The sequence below is a fragment of the Poeciliopsis prolifica genome, unplaced genomic scaffold (genome assembly GCF_027474105.1).
Source record: "Poeciliopsis prolifica strain line A6 unplaced genomic scaffold, Auburn_PproV2 SCAFFOLD013, whole genome shotgun sequence".
Lineage (NCBI taxonomy): Eukaryota > Metazoa > Chordata > Actinopteri > Cyprinodontiformes > Poeciliidae > Poeciliopsis > Poeciliopsis prolifica.
In genome coordinates this window covers 7836954-7859522 of record NW_026562388.1, presented here as the reverse complement: position 1 = coordinate 7859522, position 22569 = coordinate 7836954, and the positions used below count along the sequence as shown (strand labels likewise).

The 22569-nt window shown below is 39.0% G+C and overlaps 2 protein-coding genes and 1 long non-coding RNA gene across 4 annotated transcripts in view; 2 read left to right on the top strand and 1 right to left on the bottom strand.

The window, feature by feature from the left end:
* The first annotated feature begins 133 nt into the window (after positions 1-133).
* Positions 134-11569, top strand: maco1b (macoilin 1b). The gene is made up of 11 exons (XM_055038723.1): positions 134-423; positions 1409-1550; positions 3254-3380; positions 4189-4312; positions 4714-4892; positions 5951-6494; positions 7477-7635; positions 7785-7967; positions 8046-8166; positions 9457-9631; positions 9719-11569. Exons 1-11 carry the CDS (start codon positions 344-346, stop codon positions 9919-9921), a joined length of 2037 nt encoding a protein of 678 aa, XP_054894698.1. The 5' UTR covers positions 134-343; the 3' UTR covers positions 9922-11569.
* On the bottom strand, positions 6257-13901 carry LOC129365505 (uncharacterized). The gene is made up of 3 exons (XR_008606527.1): positions 13779-13901; positions 7470-7679; positions 6257-6367 (listed from the first exon to the last, which is right to left on the bottom strand). It is a non-coding gene; the product is annotated as an uncharacterized LOC129365505 (long non-coding RNA).
* A 230-nt stretch (positions 13902-14131) lies between these two features.
* Positions 14132-22569, top strand: part of ldlrap1b (low density lipoprotein receptor adaptor protein 1b) — a 33644-nt gene continuing 25206 nt past the window's right edge. Inside the window, exon 1 of one of the 2 annotated variants that reach the window (XM_055038729.1) lies at positions 14132-14382. In XM_055038729.1, coding sequence (XP_054894704.1) covers positions 14298-14382 — 85 coding nt within the window. In that variant the 5' untranslated portion in view covers positions 14132-14297. The remainder of the gene's footprint in view (positions 14383-22569) is intronic. The other variant, XM_055038728.1, reaches the window with a different exon arrangement.

Sequence of the window (22569 nt, the reverse complement as noted above, 5' to 3'; positions counted from 1 at the left end):
TGAAGAGAGCTGAGCGAGCTTCTTTGGTGAAACGTGATTGGCTAACAAGCCCGTCAGTTAATCAAGAAAGCCTAGGTGGAAATGCTGATTGGATGTCCGGTAAGTTTGTCAACGTCACGTACGTATAACAGCGCGATTTGCGCTTATTGAGCGTGCGCTAAGAGAAAAAGAGGAGGATCCCGACCTGAGTCTTTATTTATTTCTTTGTGTTCAGCGGGGGGGAATAAGAATAACAACAGCAACACACACCACAGGCATTTTATTTATTATCATTGTCAGTATACGCAAGAAAACTGGATAAGATTACAGCTGTTACTCGAAGGCCGAAGCCAAGGGGAGGAGGATGAAGCGGCGCAATGCGGACTGCAGCAAACTAAGACGGCCGTTAAAACGGAACCGAATCACCGAGGGGATATACGGCAGGTAACTTATACGGAACAAGTCTCCACCTCGACTCTGGCGAGGTTTGGTCCCGTAGAGTGAGCTACCTCGGCGGGACAGGCTGTTATTGAGGCTAGCTATAGTTTTTTCGCTGCACACCAGCAGGTAACATTAGCAGTTGAGCTAACTGAGCTGCTAGGCCCCGGCACAGCCTGTCTTGAGCCATGTCATTGTTTATTTTATTATAGCTATGTAGATTATCGTAATCAAACAGCCCAGACTAACGTTTTGAATATTAAAGTTTCATCGCTCGGTGCTGTCAAATGTAGCCGCTTCCTGTTTAGCAACCTCAGAGTTGGGCTTTGTAGGTCTCTTGAGCTGTCCAAACTGAACCTGACAGGTTCCACCTCTGTGCGACTTCCTATATTTATACCTGATCAGTCAACAGTCGCTGGTTAAGCATCAAGGTCCGGAGATATGGAGCAGCCTTTAAATTATTGAGAAGGCGCCCACATCATGAAACAGTAAAAGGCTTATAAATCAGCTGTAATCATAGAAATAAATGTTTTTTAAAATGAAAAAGGCTAAACCCCCCCCCAAAAAAATACAGCATTAACGAGTTGAGACAACCTTTCAGAAGTCACTCTATCATAACCTGATAATCGTTAACATATCTTGGCCAAGCTCTTAGGTTTCATTAGTATGTCTGTATTTTATATATTATTTAACATAAGATGCTTGAACTAAGAGCACCTCTTAAATTATTCTGCCAGGCTTTCATCCCATGCACATGAGTCAATATGAATGTATTCATTCGAAGAAGATATGTAAAGACAATAGGATTTGAAAGCGCATTAAAAAAACTTTACATGATGCCAAGTTTATGGATGCAAGTACAAAAAAAAAAAAAACATAAGGGAACTACAGTGCTTTAAATGCCAAAGTCTAGTATTGGTATTATAGCATTGTTCAAAACCATGTTGTGTGTCTTCAAGCTAAAATATGATTTTTTTTTCTTTCTTTTTAGTACCTTCCTGTACCTGAAGTTCCTGGTTGTGTGGGCTCTGGTGCTGCTGGCAGACTTTGTGCTTGAGTTCAGGTTTGAGTACCTCTGGCCGTTTTGGCTCTTCATGCGGAGTGTGTACGACTCTTTCAGATACCAAGGACTGGTGAGTTGCTTTGGATTAGGATTTGCACTTGTTTTTGTTTTTTTACATAAAACTGAATGAATAGCATGAACTCAACCTTGGTATGGGCCCAGAAAATCAGGTTTTACAAAGGACTTTGAGAAACTATAAATAACTCTCACAACTAAGACACAAATGTGCAGATTATTGTGTCAGCCTGGTGTATTAAAACCTGGATGTTTGGCAGACATAAAATAAGCATAAACATTTAGTATAGCTGTTATGAATAGGCTCTGGGTCACTTTGTCCCTCCCTTCTATTCTGAGCAAGAAAACAATCAATTTTTAAAAATCCATTTTAAACATAAACAGACCACTGTGTACCAGTTTATGATTTTACAATTGGAGGAATATAGCCACATTTTCTTTCAGAAATAGACTTTGAGAAAATTATAGAAAATTACTTCAAATTCTCTATCAAATTGGGTTCACAGCATCTCTCTGGCAGATGGGTATTGACTCATAGCTGTAAGGAAACATTGTGGAGCAGATGGATCCATTTTGAACCTGAAAAAATGGGTTAAAGTTGACCAAATGGCAAGAAGTTAAAGGAAAATAAATAGCTTCAAAATGTTCTCTTGGGGTACAAAGAGATACATAAGCAGATTAAATACAAAATTGCAACAAAAGAGAGCAAATTGAGCAACGCCATGTAAGTCCTTAACATAAATTAAAAGATTTCAGTTTATTAATATTTATAAACATCAATTCACAACAAATGCCATCTCAAGACACTTTGCTAGACATAGATCTGATTTACATGCAGAAATATAAAGTCAAGTCAGCCCAGTGATATACACACATTCAAACTATGTATTTGGGGAAACCCAGCTAGTTTTACCAAGTCATTGAATTTAAAGTACTTTTTTCTTCTTGTCTTTCTACATTAACATCTTCTTAAGTTCCTTTTCTGGTGCTTAGGGGAATTTTAGGTAGAGAATTAGTTGTACCAAAAGCTTATCTGAAAGAGTTTCACTTTCACCATGCACCCAGTCACATCTCGACAAACTTTTGTTGTTATGATCATAGATTTACTTGTAGAGACACAATGTATGATTGCTGAAAAGTTTAGCATTTATTTACTACAAAAATAAAATTAAGAAACGCTGTTTGCCAAATTTCTTGTATGGTGTGGATGTGTGTGTGGGGGAGGGGAGACCAAAACAATAAATTCCATAATTATTACTTTTGGCATATTTTGATTGTGTTGCTGTAATTTCAGTGAAATTCACTTAATCTCAAAAACATGTTTTTGTTTTGATAAATCTCATTCGCTGCCTTTTCCTATCCGATGAAAAGGTTTAGCTCTGACCAGGGCTGCACTTCTGTAGTCATGATTATATATTCATAATGTATGCTAAGTTATAAAGGCTCTACTCTGCCTGTGATGCGTTAAAGCCCGTGCACAGCATGTTCTTGTTGAAATGTTTTGTGTAGGTGTTTGTTTGTGTTGCTGTTTCTCAATATGATACTAAACAGATAACCAAAGATATACTGTATTTACATAAGCTTCAATGGTTAACTGAAGTATCTCTTTTAGAACTATAAAAATAAGTGAAGAAATTTTTTCCACTTTTTTATCCTTTTGTAAAACAATTTAATTCTTCTCCGTTAGATTTGTAAGCATGAGTACAAATATTAAAAGGCCTTTGTCTGTTTTCTTATCGCCCCTCCTTTCTGTTTCAGGCGTTTTCAGTATTCTTTGTTTGTGTGGCGTTTACCTCGGACATCATTTGCCTCCTCTTCATCCCGGTGCAATGGCTATTCTTTGCTGCCAGTACCTATGTGTGGGTGCAGTATGTTTGGCACACAGGTAAGTGTTTTCCATGTTTTGATTTTCTTAACATTTCCTAGTTTCAATGTTGGATTGGACCAAGGTGAAAATTTTAAAAATTCAGAAAAAAAATTTCTGCCAGGTTTCTTCTGTCAATCAGATCTTTTGGCAGAGAGTTAAATTTTTTTTAGTTATAGAAATAAGAAAGACAATGTCAGTTCATTTATGAGACGTACTAAACATCCTTTTTTGTCGTTTCCCATCAAAGTCTCATTTGAATACTTTCCAAAAAGAGAAGTGGGTATTATTTAAAACCACTGCTCATTATTGTGTTTGCTTGCTTGCAAACAAGATTTATTTCAGAAAAATTTGAATGTTGGGTATAAGCGAGGTACGCTCTGCAAATTACCTGTCAGACTGATTTAGTGGCGTCTGCCTGAGTTGAGCGAAGGCCAGGTGTCAGATTGAAATCCAAGAGCCTGTTGGTGGGAGAGACGCAGTGGTTCCCAGTTGCTTTCTGAACTCATCAGTGACATTCAGACTCTCAGCATGTCATAGGAGTATAAATATCTTGTTGCAGCCCACAGCTTGGTGTTGAATGTTTGGAGTGCAGTGCTGCTAAGAAACAATGAGTTGAGACTACTTCAGGGCACACTAAATCCTTACTGATAATAGTGCAGTGATGGAAATCAGAAGACAAATTATAGATCTGTATGACAGAAATGTTTACATATATTTCTTTTAAGTGAAACAGGTTTATATTTTTATCTAAACAATTTTACCCACTTTTAATTCCTCAAGTTTAAAATGAGATTCTGATACTTGTGTTTTTGTTTCCTCGATGCAGAGAGGGGTGTGTGCCTCCCGACTGTGTCTCTATGGATACTATTTGTGTACATAGAGGCGGCCATCAGATTCAAAGACCTGAAAAATTTCCATGTGGACTTATGTCGTCCTTTTGCTGCACACTGGTGAGCGTCACTTCTGTTTTTATCAACGGAAAATGTATCTTACGAGTTAAAAACCATGTTCTAATGCTGTTTTACTCATGGTGTGTGCTTTTATTTTTGTAATTATGCCCATCTTTTGATGGGCCATTTTGTTATACCTTTTTGCCAACTATTAAAAAAAAAAAGTTTGGCTTGGTTTTTGGAAACCAATGATTTCCTTATTTGTTTTATCACTGTGAATTGACTTATACAATTGGTTTGTTGTAGAAATGTACTGATCCAATATCTTTACCAGTCCCAATATTGAAAACAATGGTTCCTTTATGACATTTTGAAAAGTTCAAGTGATATGAATACTTTTGTGTGTTTTGAGTCATCATTGCGCTGAATTAAACAAGACTTCTCCGCATCCATCTCTATAGCATTGGCTATCCTGTAGTCACGCTGGGCTTCGGCTTCAAGAGCTACGTCAGTTATAAAATGCGTCTCCGGAAGCAGAAGGAGGTGCAGAAGGAGAATGAGTTTTATATGCAACTTCTACAGCAGGCTCTGCCTCTGGAGCAACAGATGCTTCAAAGGCAAGAGCGAGAAGCAGAAGAAAGTAAGAGTCCGACATAAAGTTCTTTGTGTTGATGGGAGATTCCCAGTTTCAGAAGTATTGCTGATACGTAAAAACAGATTTTTTTGCAACGTTGATGCATCGTTCTGGGGTCTGCATTAATATAAGATCTTTAATAGTTACCTGTTAGCTGCTCAGTTAACAGTTTGAACATGTTCAGAAGGAAGTAGTAATGTGCCATAAAAAAAGTATGTCCCTTTTTTCAATTTTTGCACCTAAACGTTTGAAATCATCAAGCAAATTTGATCAAACATAGCCTGAGGAAATTCAAAAAGCACCAATTCAGTTTCACTTGCTATACGTAGCCTGAATAAGGCCTCCCCTGGAAAAATCAAGAAATCATTTAAATAGGGTCTGCCTGACAACATGAAGTATGTTGAGCAACACCTCAGTCAGAAACAGACGAGAACTTCATTTTACAAAAATATTTCGATTAAATCTTCCTGCCTTCGGCTGATAAAGCTCATTAACCTGATGTAGAGTGTTGCACATAATCTGTGTATCAGTCGCCTTTCTGAAGGGCTAAGCTTACAGTGCTCTATGATGCCTTGTTTTGAAAGGTCACCATTCCCTCAGGGTTAAATCCAGTGAGCTTTTCAACCTGTTCAGTTTTTGTTATGGCAAGGAGTGGTATGTGTCAGTAGCCATCTGATCCCACAGACACTGCATTTGTCATAGCGCTGCTTTACCTTTGCATGAATCAATGCATTTACTTTGCTTAACAATTCAGGGCTGATGTGGTTTTAACAAATATTGTGCAGCTCCTTTGTAGATACACAGAGCAAATATTTTCAAAGGACCAGGTTGGTTTGGACAGCTTTTACTCCCTTTATGACATGAGTACTCATTTAGTTAATTCAGATGGATAAATAAAAAAGTGATTTCATACAAAACTGAAAATTTGTGGAACATTTTTCACTGTTCAGGGTTATTTAAGATACTTGCATCTTAAAGAAAAAAAAAGAGATAAATGACAGTACAAATATGAATATATTGTCAAATATTTAATATTGATCTTTTTTTCCTGTTTTGTGAAACAGCAGCTAAAGGAATATCTGAAGTGGACACACCTCAAGTGTCACAGAATGGCACCCCAGCCAATAAAAAGACATCTGTGCCATTACCGGAACTGGAGTATAAGGAAAAAGGGAAAGAAGGAAGAAGCAGCGGGGATACGAAAAAGCAACACAACAGCATCCTGCCGTCATCGGTGGACTCTAAACTGCAGGAGGTGGAGTACATGGAGAAACATATAAACAACAAGAGACTGACCACAGAGCTGGGCAGCACAGAGAATCTGTTGCCTAAAGAGGACAACAATTCCTCCTGTTCATCTTCATCGTCAAACTCCTCCAAAAATTACAAAAATACTAACACCAACTCCGTAATGCTCAATTCCTTGTCGTGCGGCCACAGCACCTCCAATGGCAGCGTGCCAACCTCGGCACAGCCGTCTTCTGCAGGGAAGAACGAGAAGAAGCACAAGTTAACGGTGGGGAAAGGGACGTCGGGTGGTTCCCACAGGGATCCCACCGACAACTGCATCCCCAACAATGAGCTGAGGAAGCCAGAAGCACTTGTTAGGTATGAAGCCCTTCCACCCACTAACAGTTTATAGCTCTATGCTATTAATGCGTATATTTGTAATGTTTGCCCTCTGTTGTACAATGTTGGTTTTGAGCTTCAGACAAAAAGATGTTCAGTCTGGCCTTTCTTTTAGTGCAGTCCACTTTAAATAAATCCCACTTTTTGTTTGCTAGAGTTTAACATTGTTGAAGCAGAGAACTGAATGCAAGTTTTAACAGCTTAGTTAAATTTGGTAAAAGAAAAGTATTGGACAGTCTGTAGACTGGAATGAGCCAGCTTCTCTTATTTCATCTAATTGAAGACCAGAAACTTCATTTTTCCCTAATTTATATTTCACTAAGACAAAAAAAAAAAAAAATCTCCATCACCTTCACTCAAAACACACCAACCTACACTGTGAACCTTGATTAACTGCAGCAACAAAGGCTTAAATTAAATAATCTTTTTCGTTTTATTTTCTGAAGTAACTGCTGCTTGGTGTATCTTTCTTTCATGCCATTTTAGACAGGATGGTCATAGATACCTAAGCTGCATCTGGGCAACAGCTGACAGCAGATAAAATGAAAAATACTGGAAAAATGTTTGGTTTTCAAGACTGTCCCATTTACCTCCCTATTTCTAAAATCTTCCATATCCTCAATGTCTGTGCTTTTGCAGATTCCATCGTTAAAGTGAGATGTAAAAATATACACAGGATATTTACAGTTAACTTTACTAAACCTTAGATCTGCAAAAAAATAAAATCACAATTCTGGGAACTTCAGCCCATAATTTTGACATGTTATCAAATGAAACTTGGATACAAACTTCTGACATTTGAGAATTTTTATACTTTAAGCTTAATGCTGTAAGTTTGGTACATCTGTTTCTCTGAACTCCTGTTCCAGAACATCAACTCCTTTGGAGGAAAGATGTTTACCAGAAAAAATAAGTTTTCTATAAATAAGCATATCCTCCGTTTTCACCCCGCACCTGACAGACTGGAGCAGGACATTAAGAAGCTGAAGGCGGACCTGCAGGCCAGCCGGCAGGTTGAGCAGGACCTCCGCAGCCAGATTGGCTCGCTGGGCAGCGCTGAGCGCTCCATACGCACCGAGCTGGGCCAGTTGCGCCAGGAAAACGAGCAGCTGCAGAACAAGTACGTTGCACAGCTCTCTGGGAAAACAATTAGGGTAGCGAGTCCTTAAAAAAAAAAAAAAAAAAAAGTTAGGAAATATTGTGGGAATGTTTTGTGAATGATGGATATTTTATGTGAAGTTGCCAAATGTCTGTTTTCCTTTGTTATAGGCTTCACAATGCTGTGCAGGCGAAACAAAAGGACAAACAGACAGTCGGCCAATTAGAGAAGAGGCTCAAAGCAGAACAGGATGCCCGAGCTGCGGCAGAGAAGCAGCTCACAGAAGAAAAGAAGAGAAAGAAATTAGAGGAGGCCACGGCAGCCAGAGCAGTAGCGCTAGCAGCAGCATCTAGGTTTGTTACAATCTCACATTCTCCTCCAGTATTTATCCCGGAGATTCACAAAAAAAAAAATTCTGTTTCTTTTTCCAGAGGGGAGTGCACAGACACCCTGCGGCGGCGAATCTCTGAATTAGAAGCAGAGGGTAAAAAATTAACAATGGACATCAAGCTGAAAGAGGAGCAGATTCGGGATCTTGAATTAAAAGTTCAGGTAGGCCTTACTCAGTGCCAAGAGGCAGCAGAAATTTACATGTTTAGTGTCTAGAGTACATTAAGCTCTGGCAGTTCTGAGTTGTTGCATTATCCTGTTGATTATGGAAAGCCAGAATTAATCAATATAAAAGTGCTGGTCTTTAGTCCTTTCTGCATTTTAATCAGCTTACAGTATTAATAGAAACAAAGTTGAGTCCAAAAAATAAAATAGAAAATGTTGAAATTGCCATTATTTTACCAATTTAGAAAACAATGCAGGGACCTTTGATCATCTCTCTCTCTCCCCCCTTTATTTGTATTATTCTTTGCAAAATAAACAGACTACATTATCTAAAGCCTTGTTAAAATTTATTTAAACTAACTTCAGATATAATTTGTCATCTTTAAAGCAAAATTTTATGGCCAGCTTTTCTGTTTTAAATTGTTAAATCAAGATAAAATCTACATGTACCAACTATTCTTTGTGCTGCATCACCAAAATCCAGTACAGTCTATACCATTACCATCATTCCAGTCAGCACCACAGAGAAGTAAGAATAATCTTGTTTTGGGAGCGAGACAGAGAGAAGGTATTTGGATTAGCTTCAGCTAACATGAGATCAGAGTGTATGCTTAGTCACTGGTCTGGAAAAACACCTAACTGGTTCAGGCAGAAAACCATGTTGAATCATTTGGCAGAAAAAGCACAAAAACCAAACAGGCATACAGACAGACACCTATCAGGTAAAGTGCTGAAGAATGTCACTGTCATAATTACCGTTTGTTTTAACCTTGCATTCACTCCAATCTCCATTGTGGCTTTAGAGTCAGTAGTGTGAAACTGGCTCAAACAGTTAGTGTTTCTCAAGTCCTTCTGCTCTGCATGCTTTTGGGGTTTCCCTTCTACTACACACCTGGATTGTATCTGTGGGTGATTAACAGCTTTCTGTCAATCACTCACACTTGATTGTTATGCAATCATTTGAATCAGCTGCTCTGGAATAGAGACACATCCAAGACATGCAAAGCAGGGGGCCCTGAGGACTGGAATTGAGAAGCACTGAGTTAAACCCTTTGTAGTTTGAATGCTTCAAAATCTTAGAAATATGTCAAAAACTGCAAACTGGTCATATTCAATTCTGTTGTGATGTGTTCTTTTTAAAATCTGCTTATTTTCTGAAGTCCTGCTCGTGTTTTTATTATCAGTTTACCTCTGTTTGGAAACGAATACTCTACAAATTAATATTTCTTTCCACAAAGTATCTTAGGGTGATTCTGACATTGTGTGCACAACTTGTTTATATTCCAGGAACTTCATAAATATAAGGAAAACGAAAAAGACACAGAGGTGCTGATGTCAGCGCTGTCAGCCATGCAGGACAAAACTCAGCACCTTGAAAACAGCCTGAGCGCAGAGACCAGGATCAAGCTGGACCTCTTCTCTGCACTTGGAGATGCAAAGAGACAGCTGGAAATTGCACAAGGTGCGCAAAATATTTCCCAATATGTTGCCATTAATAAAACTTTGATATATTGTTTTTTTAACTTTTTTTGTTTGTTGGTTTTTTTAGGTCAGATTCTTCAGAAGGATCAAGAAATCAAAGACCTGAAGCAGAAGATAGCAGAAGTCATGGCCGTCATGCCCAGCATCTCTTACACGGCCGACACCAGCAGCATGACCTCCGTGACCCCCCACTACTCCTCAAAGTTCATGGACACCAGTCCCTCCAGCCTGGACCCCAACGCTTCTGTTTACCAGCCCCTCAAAAAGTGAACGCCTTTTCTCTTCTGTTCCGTTCTGCCCCTCCCTTTCCTCCATCCACCCTCTCTACACTTTTACTGCTCCTGCAGGCCCCGTCATGTCGCGGCTGAGAACTCAAGTTTTCTTCTGTTCTCTCTTTTTGCCAGGTCAGAAGGATGTTGTATTGTGTGACTGTGTTTGTTGTAGTTAAAACAAAAGACACAAAAAAATAATAATAAAAACTCCCCAAACCACCTAAAAACTGACATCCCCTGGAAAATTAGGAAGCCCCAGTTGTTTTTATTTAAATGTCTAGTGAAACCTCACAGATTCAGGTTTGTATGGTCATCTCAAGGGTGTGGCTCCTCTGTCACTGCAGCCGTCTACCAGCTCTCGGGGAGAGGCAGATGAGTTTCTTTTGCTTCATTCTTCTGTGACTCATAGGTCCATGTATTTGGCGCTTGGTTTTTGCACCAGTGGTACAACCAGAGGAGTGTATTTCCCTGATGGAGCGACGTATTCTCTAATTGCAAAACCAGACAGCTGTTTTCTTTAACCGTACTCTTTTCTCTAAAAGCTACCGGCTAAAAAAGACATGCAAGCAAAGTTTGAAATACATTTTTGATTAAGTTGTATCAGAACCTGAGCTTTATGAGATACTTACAGTATGATTAAGTTTCTCAGTACTTACTCAAAAACGTTGCATGTGTAAAATGATGCAAGTGGTTTTTATGAGGAAAGAAAAGCAACAAATCTACCATTCAAGTTTTTTCCCTCAACAATATTTCCATAGGGGTGAATTTGAAAACCTCAGTATTTATTTACTCAGAGTGCTGGTTGGCCCAACCTTACTTGTATGATGACTTCAGTGTTCTGTGTGAAGTCATTGAGGTGAGGACAAAGCACGGCCCAAAAAGCTCTTAAAATAGTTGTGACATATTTCACAAGCTGGAAATGTTCCTCTTAGCATAGTCAGTGGGAGGAAATTCCATTAGCCAGTTTTGAAGAACTGTTGTTCTTTAACCAGATTCATCAGTAATTAAATAAAAAAAAGTGAAAAGGAAAACACCACAGCTCATTTGTGCTGCCTAAAACCTCATATCTTTCAGTCGTACATTTTAACATCCACAATGATGGACAGGGCAGTGTTTGAATGAAATATAATTCCACTGCAGACTTCCTGTTTTCTTAAATGTGTTCCAAAACTGTATTGCAAATTTATTTGTGCTCACATATTTGTCGATATCCAGTTAAATACCACTCAGTGAAATCTACACCAGGCAGAGGATTTGGTCACCTGTTCGGTTGTAAACTCTCGTCAAATTGAAATGCTGTTTCTTTTGGTAACCACCTCGCTCCCATTTCTGGTATTCTGCGAGAAATGATGATTATCTCACACACACGCATGCGGTTTTGTTCACCTACTGTATACGGAGAAGCATTTGCTACCTTGTTGTCCCACTCAGACTGCAGTTGTCGGCTTCTTGAAAAATGTTGTGAAAATTACAGTTTAGTCAGTTGTTCCGTCAACTGATGGGTGAACATAAACAGAAGTTCTGCTTTATTTGTTTTTTGTTTTCTATGCCCACAGTCACAGTTAAGTTCTCTCCTCGGTCTGACCTTGGCTGCGCTCTCGCTCTGTGAGGTTTACAGGAAATTAAAAAATTTTCTTGCAAACTTATGTACCTGCTGGTTTTGGGTTTTTTTTAACTCATTTTGCTGATCTTTTTGTGAGGCATTATGGAGCGAATAAATGGTAAAATTACAACTAATTTGTTATATATATATAACAAATATATATATATTGTTTTTGTGCAGATTTCTTCCCTTTGCTTTTATGTTTAACAAATCAACAATTTTTAAAAAAATATTTGATTGTACAGTGCAAGATCTTCTTCTCACCACTAGGAGGCAGTGCAAATCAAAACAGATTAACTGTCCATATAGGATCTTGTCAACTGACTAGACCCATTATTTTCTTTTTAAGACCATAAAATCCCATTTAGCAGTGACAAAAGGAAAAAAAAACAATTAATAAAATCTTCCTGAGTGCTACTGAGCACAAATATTTAGTGCATTGTGACTAAAGCAGTGACAGGTTTGGTGGGTAGATTAGGTCCTTGGAGAACATCAATATGTTTTTCTTCTAACCTCCAAGTTCTGCATTTTTACATTTCATATTTAGATTTTGAGCATTTGGTTTCATACCAAGATATTTTGTGAAAAGATAAGACATTTATTACTGAGAGATTTTGATCTAAGTGATAATTCCTCCAGCACATATTTGTGTTCCCTTTCAGGAGGATAAGGAGCCTCATCCTAACTAGAACATTGCATGAAAGAAGCCCTCTGCTCAGCATTCTGCCATGTTCCAGCCATTCTGACGCACACCTGATAAACCGGCCCAGCGAGAAAATTGAGGGAGAAATTCCTCATTCCTTCCCTCTTACTCATGCTTTAACAAACGTGAAGCATTTGACTTGCTTCATGCTGGTGATTTGTGATGCTTTGTTACAAATCTATTGACATATTTTAAAAGAAGAGGATCTAGATGTTAGCTTACAGGAATTGTCAGAAAATCAAGAAATCCGGGTAAATTGTGCATTAATACGTGTTCAGCTGCAACTTACACAGGGGTTAAAAGAGAAGAATTGGAGATGTTGCAAGTTGGTAAACCTGTTCACGTACACCTCTATAATTTTTACCTCAGGCTTTTGCTCTAAAATTCCAGGCATAATTTTCCACACTTCACTCGTTTCTGAGGCCGCAGCCAGCTGGAAAGCAGCAACAGCAACACTTCACAAAAACTCTACGACCAAGCAGAATAACCATCTCTTTAAATTGCTGTGGACGGACACCGACAGTTTTAGATCTCATTGTATTAGACGGGAAAGCAAGGGAGGTCACTTCATACTAAGATCCCATTTGTTATCCGTAATGTTTCATAATGTGTCCCCAGGAATGTCTTAACCCCCTGAGCTTGTGTCTCTGAGCTTGTCATCTGATGTGAAGTCTGGTTTAGCTGGATTCTTTTCTCTCTCTTTTTTTTCATTTTTTATAAGCTTTCCTCCTGAGTGGTTTTTGTTTAAAGGTTAATGACGTAAGCTCTGAGTAATGCAGTGCAGTAGATTGGTATCAGCTGAGATATTTTAGCCATGTCGTCAAGAGGGCATGAGTAATTATCTTATCAGAGGAAAATCCAACAGAATGTAAACATTTCTAAACACATAAAGTGTAACTATCAATGTGCGTCTTTAGCTTAGTTTAATTTGAAGTCAAGGAAAATTTGTACTTGGTGTTTCTACTTTCACAGGATTTGGAAGTTGAGTAATTCTTAGTCATTTCTGTCCTCTAAACATTTACTGTTAACCACACTCAACGAAGTGTGAAATGACATCTGTTCAAAGATTGTCCATCTTTTGCAGAAGGACAATTTGCAGATTGTCCTTCTGCAAAAGAAATACAATCTTTTGCAGATTGTCCTTCTGCAAAAGATTATTTTAAGAGGATGTTTACATCAGAAGCAACATCAGATGAACCTCATAAGAAAATGGCATCATGTTTTTCTATCTTTTCCTTGTATTGTTTCATAAAAGCTCTAAAACTATTAACAGCCCAATACATTGCAGATGAAATCTTCAAAGCTCCATACACCTGACCTGATCAACAAATGCCATACTATGGAGTATGAAACAAACAGAATTACATACTAAAAAACGGTGTCCCCAAAGTTTTTCTTTACAGTAGTCCTCCTCTGGAATTGCATAAAGAATCTGATAGAAAATGTGTGGCAGAAGGATGACAAGAAAGCTTTCTACCTTATAGATCAGTAGTTCATTGCAATGTCATCAGACATACCAGCAGTGCATAAATCCACAATTCTTGCCTACCATATTATAAATGTAGCGATCCCACCACTCTGCTTCTCACCGCACCTCCCAGCTTCAGTTTAGGTTTCAAATCCACCTGCGGAGGTGAGGCAACTAAATGCATGACGTATCCGGTGACGTCTCTAGGACCCGAGGAAGCCAACCTGTTCGGCCCATGTGTCTCGGGAGACACTGGGTGGAAGCAGAACCGTACGGAAGCCTTCGCAGCGAGTCGACGCTACAGTCTCACCGCGGCTCCTGCTTCTTCCGCCGCCGCTACAACCGCTTGCGTAACGCCACAAAGCGGGCGTAGCTCACGCATGTTATCCGGCCAATTTGCATACATAACGCCGCCCAGGGGACGAGCATGATAATCCACCGTCGAGTGAAGCCGAGCTGAGCGAAGTGGAGAAGAAAACAGCCGAATATTGATATTTTAAAAAGTTTGGGACGTGCGCGTGGCTTTTAAAATCGAGGGAGGAGAGCCGACAAGACGGACACGCGCTCGGTGGGCTCTTCGCCCCACTTGTGTTTTAAGACATGGACGCTTTGAAATCCGCTGGAAGGGCAATTATACGGAGCCCGAGCATTGCTAAACAGTCGTGGGGATCAGGCAGACATAAAAGTAAGTGTCGCTCAACGGGTTACAATGGTTTGTGCGTTAGCGTTAGCCGGCGCCGTCACCATGCTAGGACGGGTTTTCTGTCACAACTTCAGTTGTCGGCTTTCAAATGTTCCACAGCGCGAAGGGGAAGGCGTGTGAGTTGCAAGCCCGGCAGAGCAGAGATACACTTCAGGAAACATGAACTTGACACTTAATCGCAAAAAGCTGACTCGTTTTCCAGCTTCTCCCTGAACTCCACAAGTCGCCCGTGGCCCCCAGGTGGAGCCGGGGGGGAAGCGCCAAAGTTGCAGGAAATCCTCCGGTTTTCCCGTCACGTCAGGTTCCGCAACCTGCCGCGGCTGGTAGTGTTTAGCAGAGGCTCGGTGGGGAGCTCCAGCCTCCCGTGGTTCAGACTTGTGAGCCACACGGAGAGAGAAATGTGTTCGCCTTCGTGGCAGCCTTGTTGCTATGGAGATACTCGATGTGAAACAAAAAACACGAGGCTGCCAGAAGGACTGGTGGTAAATCCTTCACATTTAGACAATTTCTGACCCGTTTATGGTAGACTGAACCAGCAGGGGATTCTCCTCTGGTACATTTGACTTTAACCTTTCTAAATACTGGCGTAGGTTTTCACACGCACCCTGGTCTCATTTGTTTATCTCCACAAAGGGAGGGGGATGCCCACTGCACATTGCACTGTCCCTCTCATCTTTTAATTCTTTGACAAAAGAGCAATTTGCTGCTTGGCGTGTTGCAGAGCGCAGCTGATGCTTTGTTTTGGTCCAGGGGAGAGAGGGATTCAGTGCTGGGATCTCATCCTGATCTGGAAGTATGTGCCATGACTCTGCATCCTGTCAGCAGCTAAAGGTGTTGACATTTAAGCAGGCTGTGTCAATCATTCATATCGCACATTAATCCGATGTTCATGGTCCTGTCCTTTAATCAATGAGCTCTCGATCTTCCTCTTTTTTTTTTTTTTTTTGACTGTTGCAATGTAATTACAGGCTCCGTTATGTTGTAAATAAACGACTGCTAGTCTCAGCCTGTTGTCAGATTCCTGTAGTGGATTCTGACCTCTGCAATCAACCCAGTTTTGGATTTCGGATTTATTTCCATGCCCTCTGCTTTAGATTGCGTTATTGTAAAGATGCAGCTATTCTAAGTCTAAATCAAAAGAAAGAAAAGCTTAATTCTGATGCCTCAGTCAAGCTTTTTGCTTTTTTGGCATCTATTTTTTCCAAGTGTCCCTGCTGAAGGGCAGAACACACACAGCATGATGCTGCCACTGTTAGTGATGCTCCAGTATAAAAAAATTATGATTACTTTGATGACCGAATAACTGATATTAATACATTATCATTTTTAAACAACCCACAATCTTGTCAAATGCTCAAACAACAACATGACTTTATCCCCTTCCCTAAAAACACAAACGCATCAAAATGGAAATAAACACATTATTAATATTGACCCAGTTCTTCTCATTAGATTGGTAGCAATATATTGAAAACTGACCATGTTTGAATATAGATATGTCATGCTTTCTAAATTTTCCTGATTGTTAGCATTGCTTAGTACAATGGTCATTATATATATATTTTTTCCTCACTATTTAAAGTAAGAGTGGTGGTTTGTTTTTCTTTTTTTTTTTTGGCTCTTACATTGGATCTGTCTCCTGTTTAAGACTCAATTGAACTGACAGAATAATTATTCCTTTTTTATATGTGTGGACATGGTTTAGTGTCTGGCATTATTTTTAGATTGTAGTTGTGTTTAACTTTCTAGTGGTGGTAGGCAGAAATCTCTGTTTACATGGAAGAGAAATGAATATTTTCACTCTTTCCAAGTCACACAGTGGTATTATTGGTGATGTCGATGTTGAAGCAGCAGCTTATCAATGCACATTTTTGGTCTAACCTCGTTAACAAACCTTGCCATTTCCGGAGATCAAAGTTGCAACTAACTTAGAGTTTTCTCAATATTCAGATGGCATCCCCACTGCATTACGTTGGGTTTGTGTTAAATAATACCTTTATTATAATTTCCTTCCTCCTATTTATACTGATGGTTGTCATCTGGAAAGATTCTCCTACCCAAGCAGTGGGAGAATCCCTTTTTCTGTGATCTTTCATATATGAGGAGCATGAATAAAAAGGAAAAAGAAATCTTTCTTTGTGTTCCATGTTTGTTATGTATTTTCCATTAGAACCTGTTTGGCCCTGCAGTGTGGGCGGTCAGTTCTGTGTCCCTTGTACACAGAACTTATCTGCCATGTTGTAATGGAGATTGCTTCCTGTAGGATTCCTTTATGGTGTAGTAAAATCCCTACTGATTTACAGCACCGTTGGTTACTGTGTGTCAATGTGTGTGTGTGTGTGTGTGTGTGTGTGTGTGTGTGTGTGTGTGTGTGTGTGTGTGTGTGTGTGTGTGTTTGTGTGTGTGTGGAGCCAGCGGCGGTGTCATGTGGAGATGGGACGGCACAATCCTGCTTTGTCACTGTTTTTTTCCGAAGGACAGTTTTAATCCAGTGAGGGGAAAATGGATGTTTAGCTTCTTCTGGTTCTAGCTGACACAGCTGCCAAAACATAACACTCCAAAATGTCATAATAGTTATTTTAGTGCATTTATAATAGGAGCCAGGGTACTCAGTTGTAATTATATGAGGCAAGCAGCTAATCTCTGTCATGTTGAATTTGGCTTGTGGAGTCTGGAAGGTTTGTTTCTTTTAAAAGTGATCCTAAAGGAGGAAACCCTTTCAAAAAATGTAATATCCAAAGTAATAGTAAGAGCATCTTTGATGTGCTCTGCTTTTACACATTCTTTCTTCTAGTAAACTTGGCAGAGAGCAGACTGGTTCACCAGATCTCTTTCATGGTGAGAAATAATTGATGTAATCTTCTTTAGCCATATGTTGAGGCATATGCTCACCGAGTTTATCGGCTTCAGTGTCAGGAGATCCTGGTCAGTAGAAGGAATTAAAATAGAAGAGAACAAAGCAGTCTTGAATTCATCCATCTAAAATTAGACCTTAAAAAATCTTAAACTCATTAAAAAGTGTAAGTTGGCCTTATGTCAATCACAAATTGTAAATTTTTATTTAATGTCGTACAAAGCTTTTTTTCTTGTGGGATTTTTATGTCAGACAAATGTTTGAGTCATACCTAGCTAATATACTACTATCCATTTTATTCCTATCCCCCATGAGGCTTTACATGATTTATGGGTTCGACTTCCACCGCAAACCGGAACCGCCATTTGTTTACATGTTAGCAACGCGCTGACCGGCTTTCGTCAGCGTGTTCAGGCTATGAAAATATGTGGAAACGCCATCTATCAAAGCTTAAATGCAACAATATTGTTTTACTGCAGTCTACAGCTATTGCATGGAGAGATGGGAACTTGAAGAAATGGCTGCATTTCTTCAGTCGCACATGTAGCTACTTCACGGACTCAGTTGCTTCGGATACAGATGCGGGTTTTCTTCCGTTGGCTTTTTGTCCACACAATGAAATGATCACGCATAAAGCATTCCTCTGCCCAAACCTTGATCAGAATAACCATACAGAGGTAAAACCCTCTCTATGGTAGTCTAGAAGTTGGAGGAAATCCCACTGACTTATATATTGAACTAATCTAATATACAAGATTCTTTTTTTTCTGTAAGATTTCTCTTCCTTTCTTTAATCTGTATGTTTTTTGGCCGGCATAAGTTGTGTAAAGATGCACACAAGCATGAATGAGCAGATTAGTAGATGAACATATAGATCTGGGCTCCTTCCTGGTAACTGGTTAATCCAGGGAAATATTCACTGTTTGACTATCTTCACCTGCAACAGGTAGGTGAAGATGTTCCCAAATAATTCTGGAACAAATTAACTATGTGCATGGATGCTTTCCCACATATTTTAAACACTGACCTGAAATATGTATTTGCTAGGAAAATCATTTTTAATCTCATCAAACCGAAGCACATCATTGATTCTGTTTGTGGTGAACTACAGCATCACTTTGCTTTCTTAGTTTATTTTTAAAGTTTTTCACTTTTCTTCAGACAGAAGCGATATGTTTTCAAACCCTGGAAGACTTACTGTGACATGTCACACCAATCCTTAAATCTCTGCAGTGGCTCCCAGTTTGGAAAAGTGTATGCTGTGGTTGACGGTCTATAAAACATCGAGCGGTTTCTGATCTGAAAGAGTGAGAATTGCTGGTAGGTAAGAACCAATAGAGCCCTCGGGTCAACAGAGGCCTCTTTACTTGGTATTTAGGTGACTTTCTATCAGCTGTTCTTGGAAACTTAGCTTAAAATATAACAATGATGTGTAATGCCAGTTGGCTAACAGAGTGATCTGATGTCAATCGACTGATGATTCCAACTCTGCCTGCAGCCTATTGATTATTAATGGCCCTGAGGTGGCTGTCCTATTCTGGTCAATGTTGAATAACTCTAATTATCACTTCATTTTCCACCAGTTCTTCCTGCCTCTCATAGATCGGATTGGAAAAAAAAACAAACCCCGGGCCGGTTAATGTTTGTTTTAAAAATGAGATCCGTTTCCTGCCCTTGTTTAGAGAATGCATTCTGATTTTGTGCTTCATCAGAGCCATCACAGCCCAGCCCCTCCTGTTTGGCAAGCCTGCCAGCGGAGCGTGTTGAGGATCAGTTTCATAACTCGGATTCTTGTTGGGAGTACATTCTGAACTCAGCTGGTCATGAGCCCTAATCCCCCGACTGCTATGACCGGTCATCTTCCTCTCTCCCTCCACTCACTTTCCTTCTTTGAGTGGATTTAGCCGATACTGAAAGACACATGTCACGGTGACTTATCCTCTGCTAAATCCCTTCCCTCACCCCTCTGAAATTAATTTGAAGGGTCTTCAAATTAAATCTCAATGGCCGCAACACATCCTCCTTATCTTTGGGTCAATAAAATGTTGATATTTAGGACAACATGTATCTTCTGTTATAGTAATGGAAGCTGATGCATATTAAAGCCATAGGGAACTTTACCCCTGACCTTCCAATAACATGCAAAACACTTACCACAGAAATTAAGGTTATGGATCTGTGTTAGCATCAGGCTGAGGAGCCAAACTCTTTCTTTAGACAAGAACTTTTTCTCTTCATACACAAAGCATCTAACTTTCTTCCAAAGCTTTGATTCTTTTTTGTGTTGAAGGGATGTGGATATCTCTCCTGCTAGGCTAAAGGCAAGTATTGGTACATTCCTCCAGGCATCTTCTCTCTTCTGAGTCAGCACTTTCTAAATTAATCCAAAGTGTGCTGATAAGAATATAATTCTTAAACAGGCTTTCTTCTTATTGGTTTAAGTTCATATCACCTCAAGCATTGCAGTGGAGGGCCCAAATAGGCCAAAATAAGAAAGAAATGAAGTTTAACAAGAAATAACTGGAATATACTCATTATTCAGACACTTCTTGTCTTGTTGACACTTCTGTGTCCAAGCTGTTGCATGGACACAGCTTGGTAGAGTTGACGTTTGGGATGATCATCCGCTCTGTCAACTTACCTGAAAAATGCATAGTTTGTCTTCAATTTCTTTTATCTGTTGTAAAGAATGAAACAATCAAAACCTATTATGCATCCACACCATGCTTGACAAGTGTTATTGAAGCCAAAAGTGTTGATCGGATTAATCGTGGTGAAGTAGAAAGTACAGAGCTTTTCAGATGTTGATATTGGAAGTATGCTAAATACATTCTTTGCTACAATAGAATAGAATAGAATAGAATAGCATTTATTGTCATTGAACAGGATTCAACGAAATTTCTATTGCAACTCCCGTGCAAAAAGTCAAAATATACAATATTAAATAAACAAACACACAATATTAATAATACTATATACAACTAAAATTAAGTAAAGGCACTCAACCACACCAAGAAGAAGCAGTAGGTCCAATTATGGTAAAGGGGCAGATGATGTTTGATTACAAGTAATCAAACATTCACTAAAGGAATGCTATTATTACATTTCAGCCATGAAATGTTTATTTTATTATGTAAAAAAAATATATATTTGTTTGCAACTTTCAATGTTCCTCTAATGTTGTTTGAAAAAAATGGGCATAAGTGGTCCAATGAAAAATATGCAGCCTTCAGAATTTTGTGTAATCTGATTAATCATCATAATAGTCAGTACACTAATTGATTATTAAAAGAATTGCTGGACACTGCCCTAATTGTAAGTGATTTTTGATATTAGCTTTGACGGGTCCCAGTTTGTCCTGAATATCCTTCTGTTCAGTTTGGGTCTCTTTCCAGACCTCAGCGGTGACACATCTGAATACTTTAGTGGTTTCAAACTAACAGTAAGCTTTTAATGCGAATGTAGAAAATCCATCAAAAAGGCCTAAACCAGCTGTGTCTACATGCAGTTACGACCTGTGATGATAAAGGCGGATGTGTGTTATTTTTCTGAGCTATAAACTAATAAAGTCTGGGCTCATAAACGAGCCACACCTATTGAAGGGTTTGTTTTTCCTAAATATGCATCAACAGTTGAACCGTTTCCTCTAAACCTTGGTTCAGAGGACAGTTTAGTCCATTCAAAAATATATAAATTGAAAATGGCTGAAAATAGGTTTTCTTTGGCTCAATTGGACTCAGCAGGATCCAATTTTTTCTCTTGCGAAGGAACAGTCAACAGTTCTTTAACTAAAGCCTGGGACCATTTCCTCTTTTCAACAGCTCTTTGATTCATTCTGCGCCAAGTTCTTGTTTTCTTCCTTTATAGTAAAAGTAAAAATGTCAACAGTGAAATAAATGACAGAAATATTAAAAATAAGTAAAGATAAGAAAAAGTATTGTGAGATGGAGCAACTTAATTATTCCTTACCCTTGATTTGTTTAATGGCAAAAACACAGACAACTACCTAATATTGGCTCCTTGGGTTGCTTTAAATGGCAGGCTGCCTCAGACTGACATTGCCAGACCCCCTGCTTGAAGAGCCATGAGTTGTGATACCTTTGCCCACAGTTAAACACCAAACCTCTGAGGAGACCATGTAAAAACACATGCTTTTCCCAGTTTCCCAGGGTGACGCACATCTCCCCCCCAAAAAAGTCATGACTCTGTTTTGTTCCAAACTAGTACGTTCTTTGGTCCCAGACAAGAATTTTTTTTTAAAACAAGTCCAAACATTTCATTTTTCTCTTGTGTCCAGGAGAAAGTATGCAAGTTGGCTGTGGTGAGTCCAGCAAGACCAGAACAGCAGTGGGTCATTGACTGTTTGAAATTGATTGGGTTGAGATGAGTCCAGTGAAATTTGCTCTCATCACATAATAAGTTGGGTGGAGAGCTTTCAGAGCCTGAAGAAACTCTTCAGATCGCTTTGTTATGCTGAGGGTCTTCTTTACTTACGGCAGGCTGCCTGTTCATTAAATGCCTTTGTAATAAAAATTTCCACTGTTCTCACTCTGCAAATGAATTCTCAAACAGCATGTATGTTCGGAGTTGATGCATAAAGGGAAATAATCTTAATTTTCAGATGATTTCATAACTATAACTTCTTTCAGGAACCACAACTTTCCTTTAACTGACAATGTTTTAAAAATAATTTCTAAATTAAAGCAAAGTTTATACAAACAAAACTACAAAAAACATAAAGGATGATAAAATGCCATATTTAATGTGCCATAGTGATTTAAAGTTTTAAAATGTAAGTGAATGTATTTTCATATCTGACTTTGTGAAACCTGCTGATGCCATGGAGCCTTCATTAGGAGTAGAGGCGATGTCACACTGTGTGAGAAATAAGTCTCTCTTAAATTAATATTTTAGAAACAAATGGCTGCTTATTTCTGGGATATGAAATGCTGTTCAAGTTCATTTTTAAATGTCTTTCTAATAGCAAAAGAGGTTAACTTTAATTTCCTTCCTTCAGTGACAACATCCATAGTCAAGGGTGTTAGAAACAAAAGTCACTTTACTATTGAGAAAACATGGGATATTTGATGAATAATCAACACATGCAGACCTTACTGGTCCTGGAGTTCTGCTACTTTGACTACTCTTTTCCATCTCCAGAAACAGCTCCAAATGGAGAAAGTTGTGACTAACTGCAGTTTTTCTCAGAACAAGGATGTAAAGGTATTTTCCCAGTTCTTGTGGGAACATTGACACATACCTAATTATTGTGAAGTCAGGCTGGGTTTGATTCAGTCAAACTAAAAGTTCTTTAT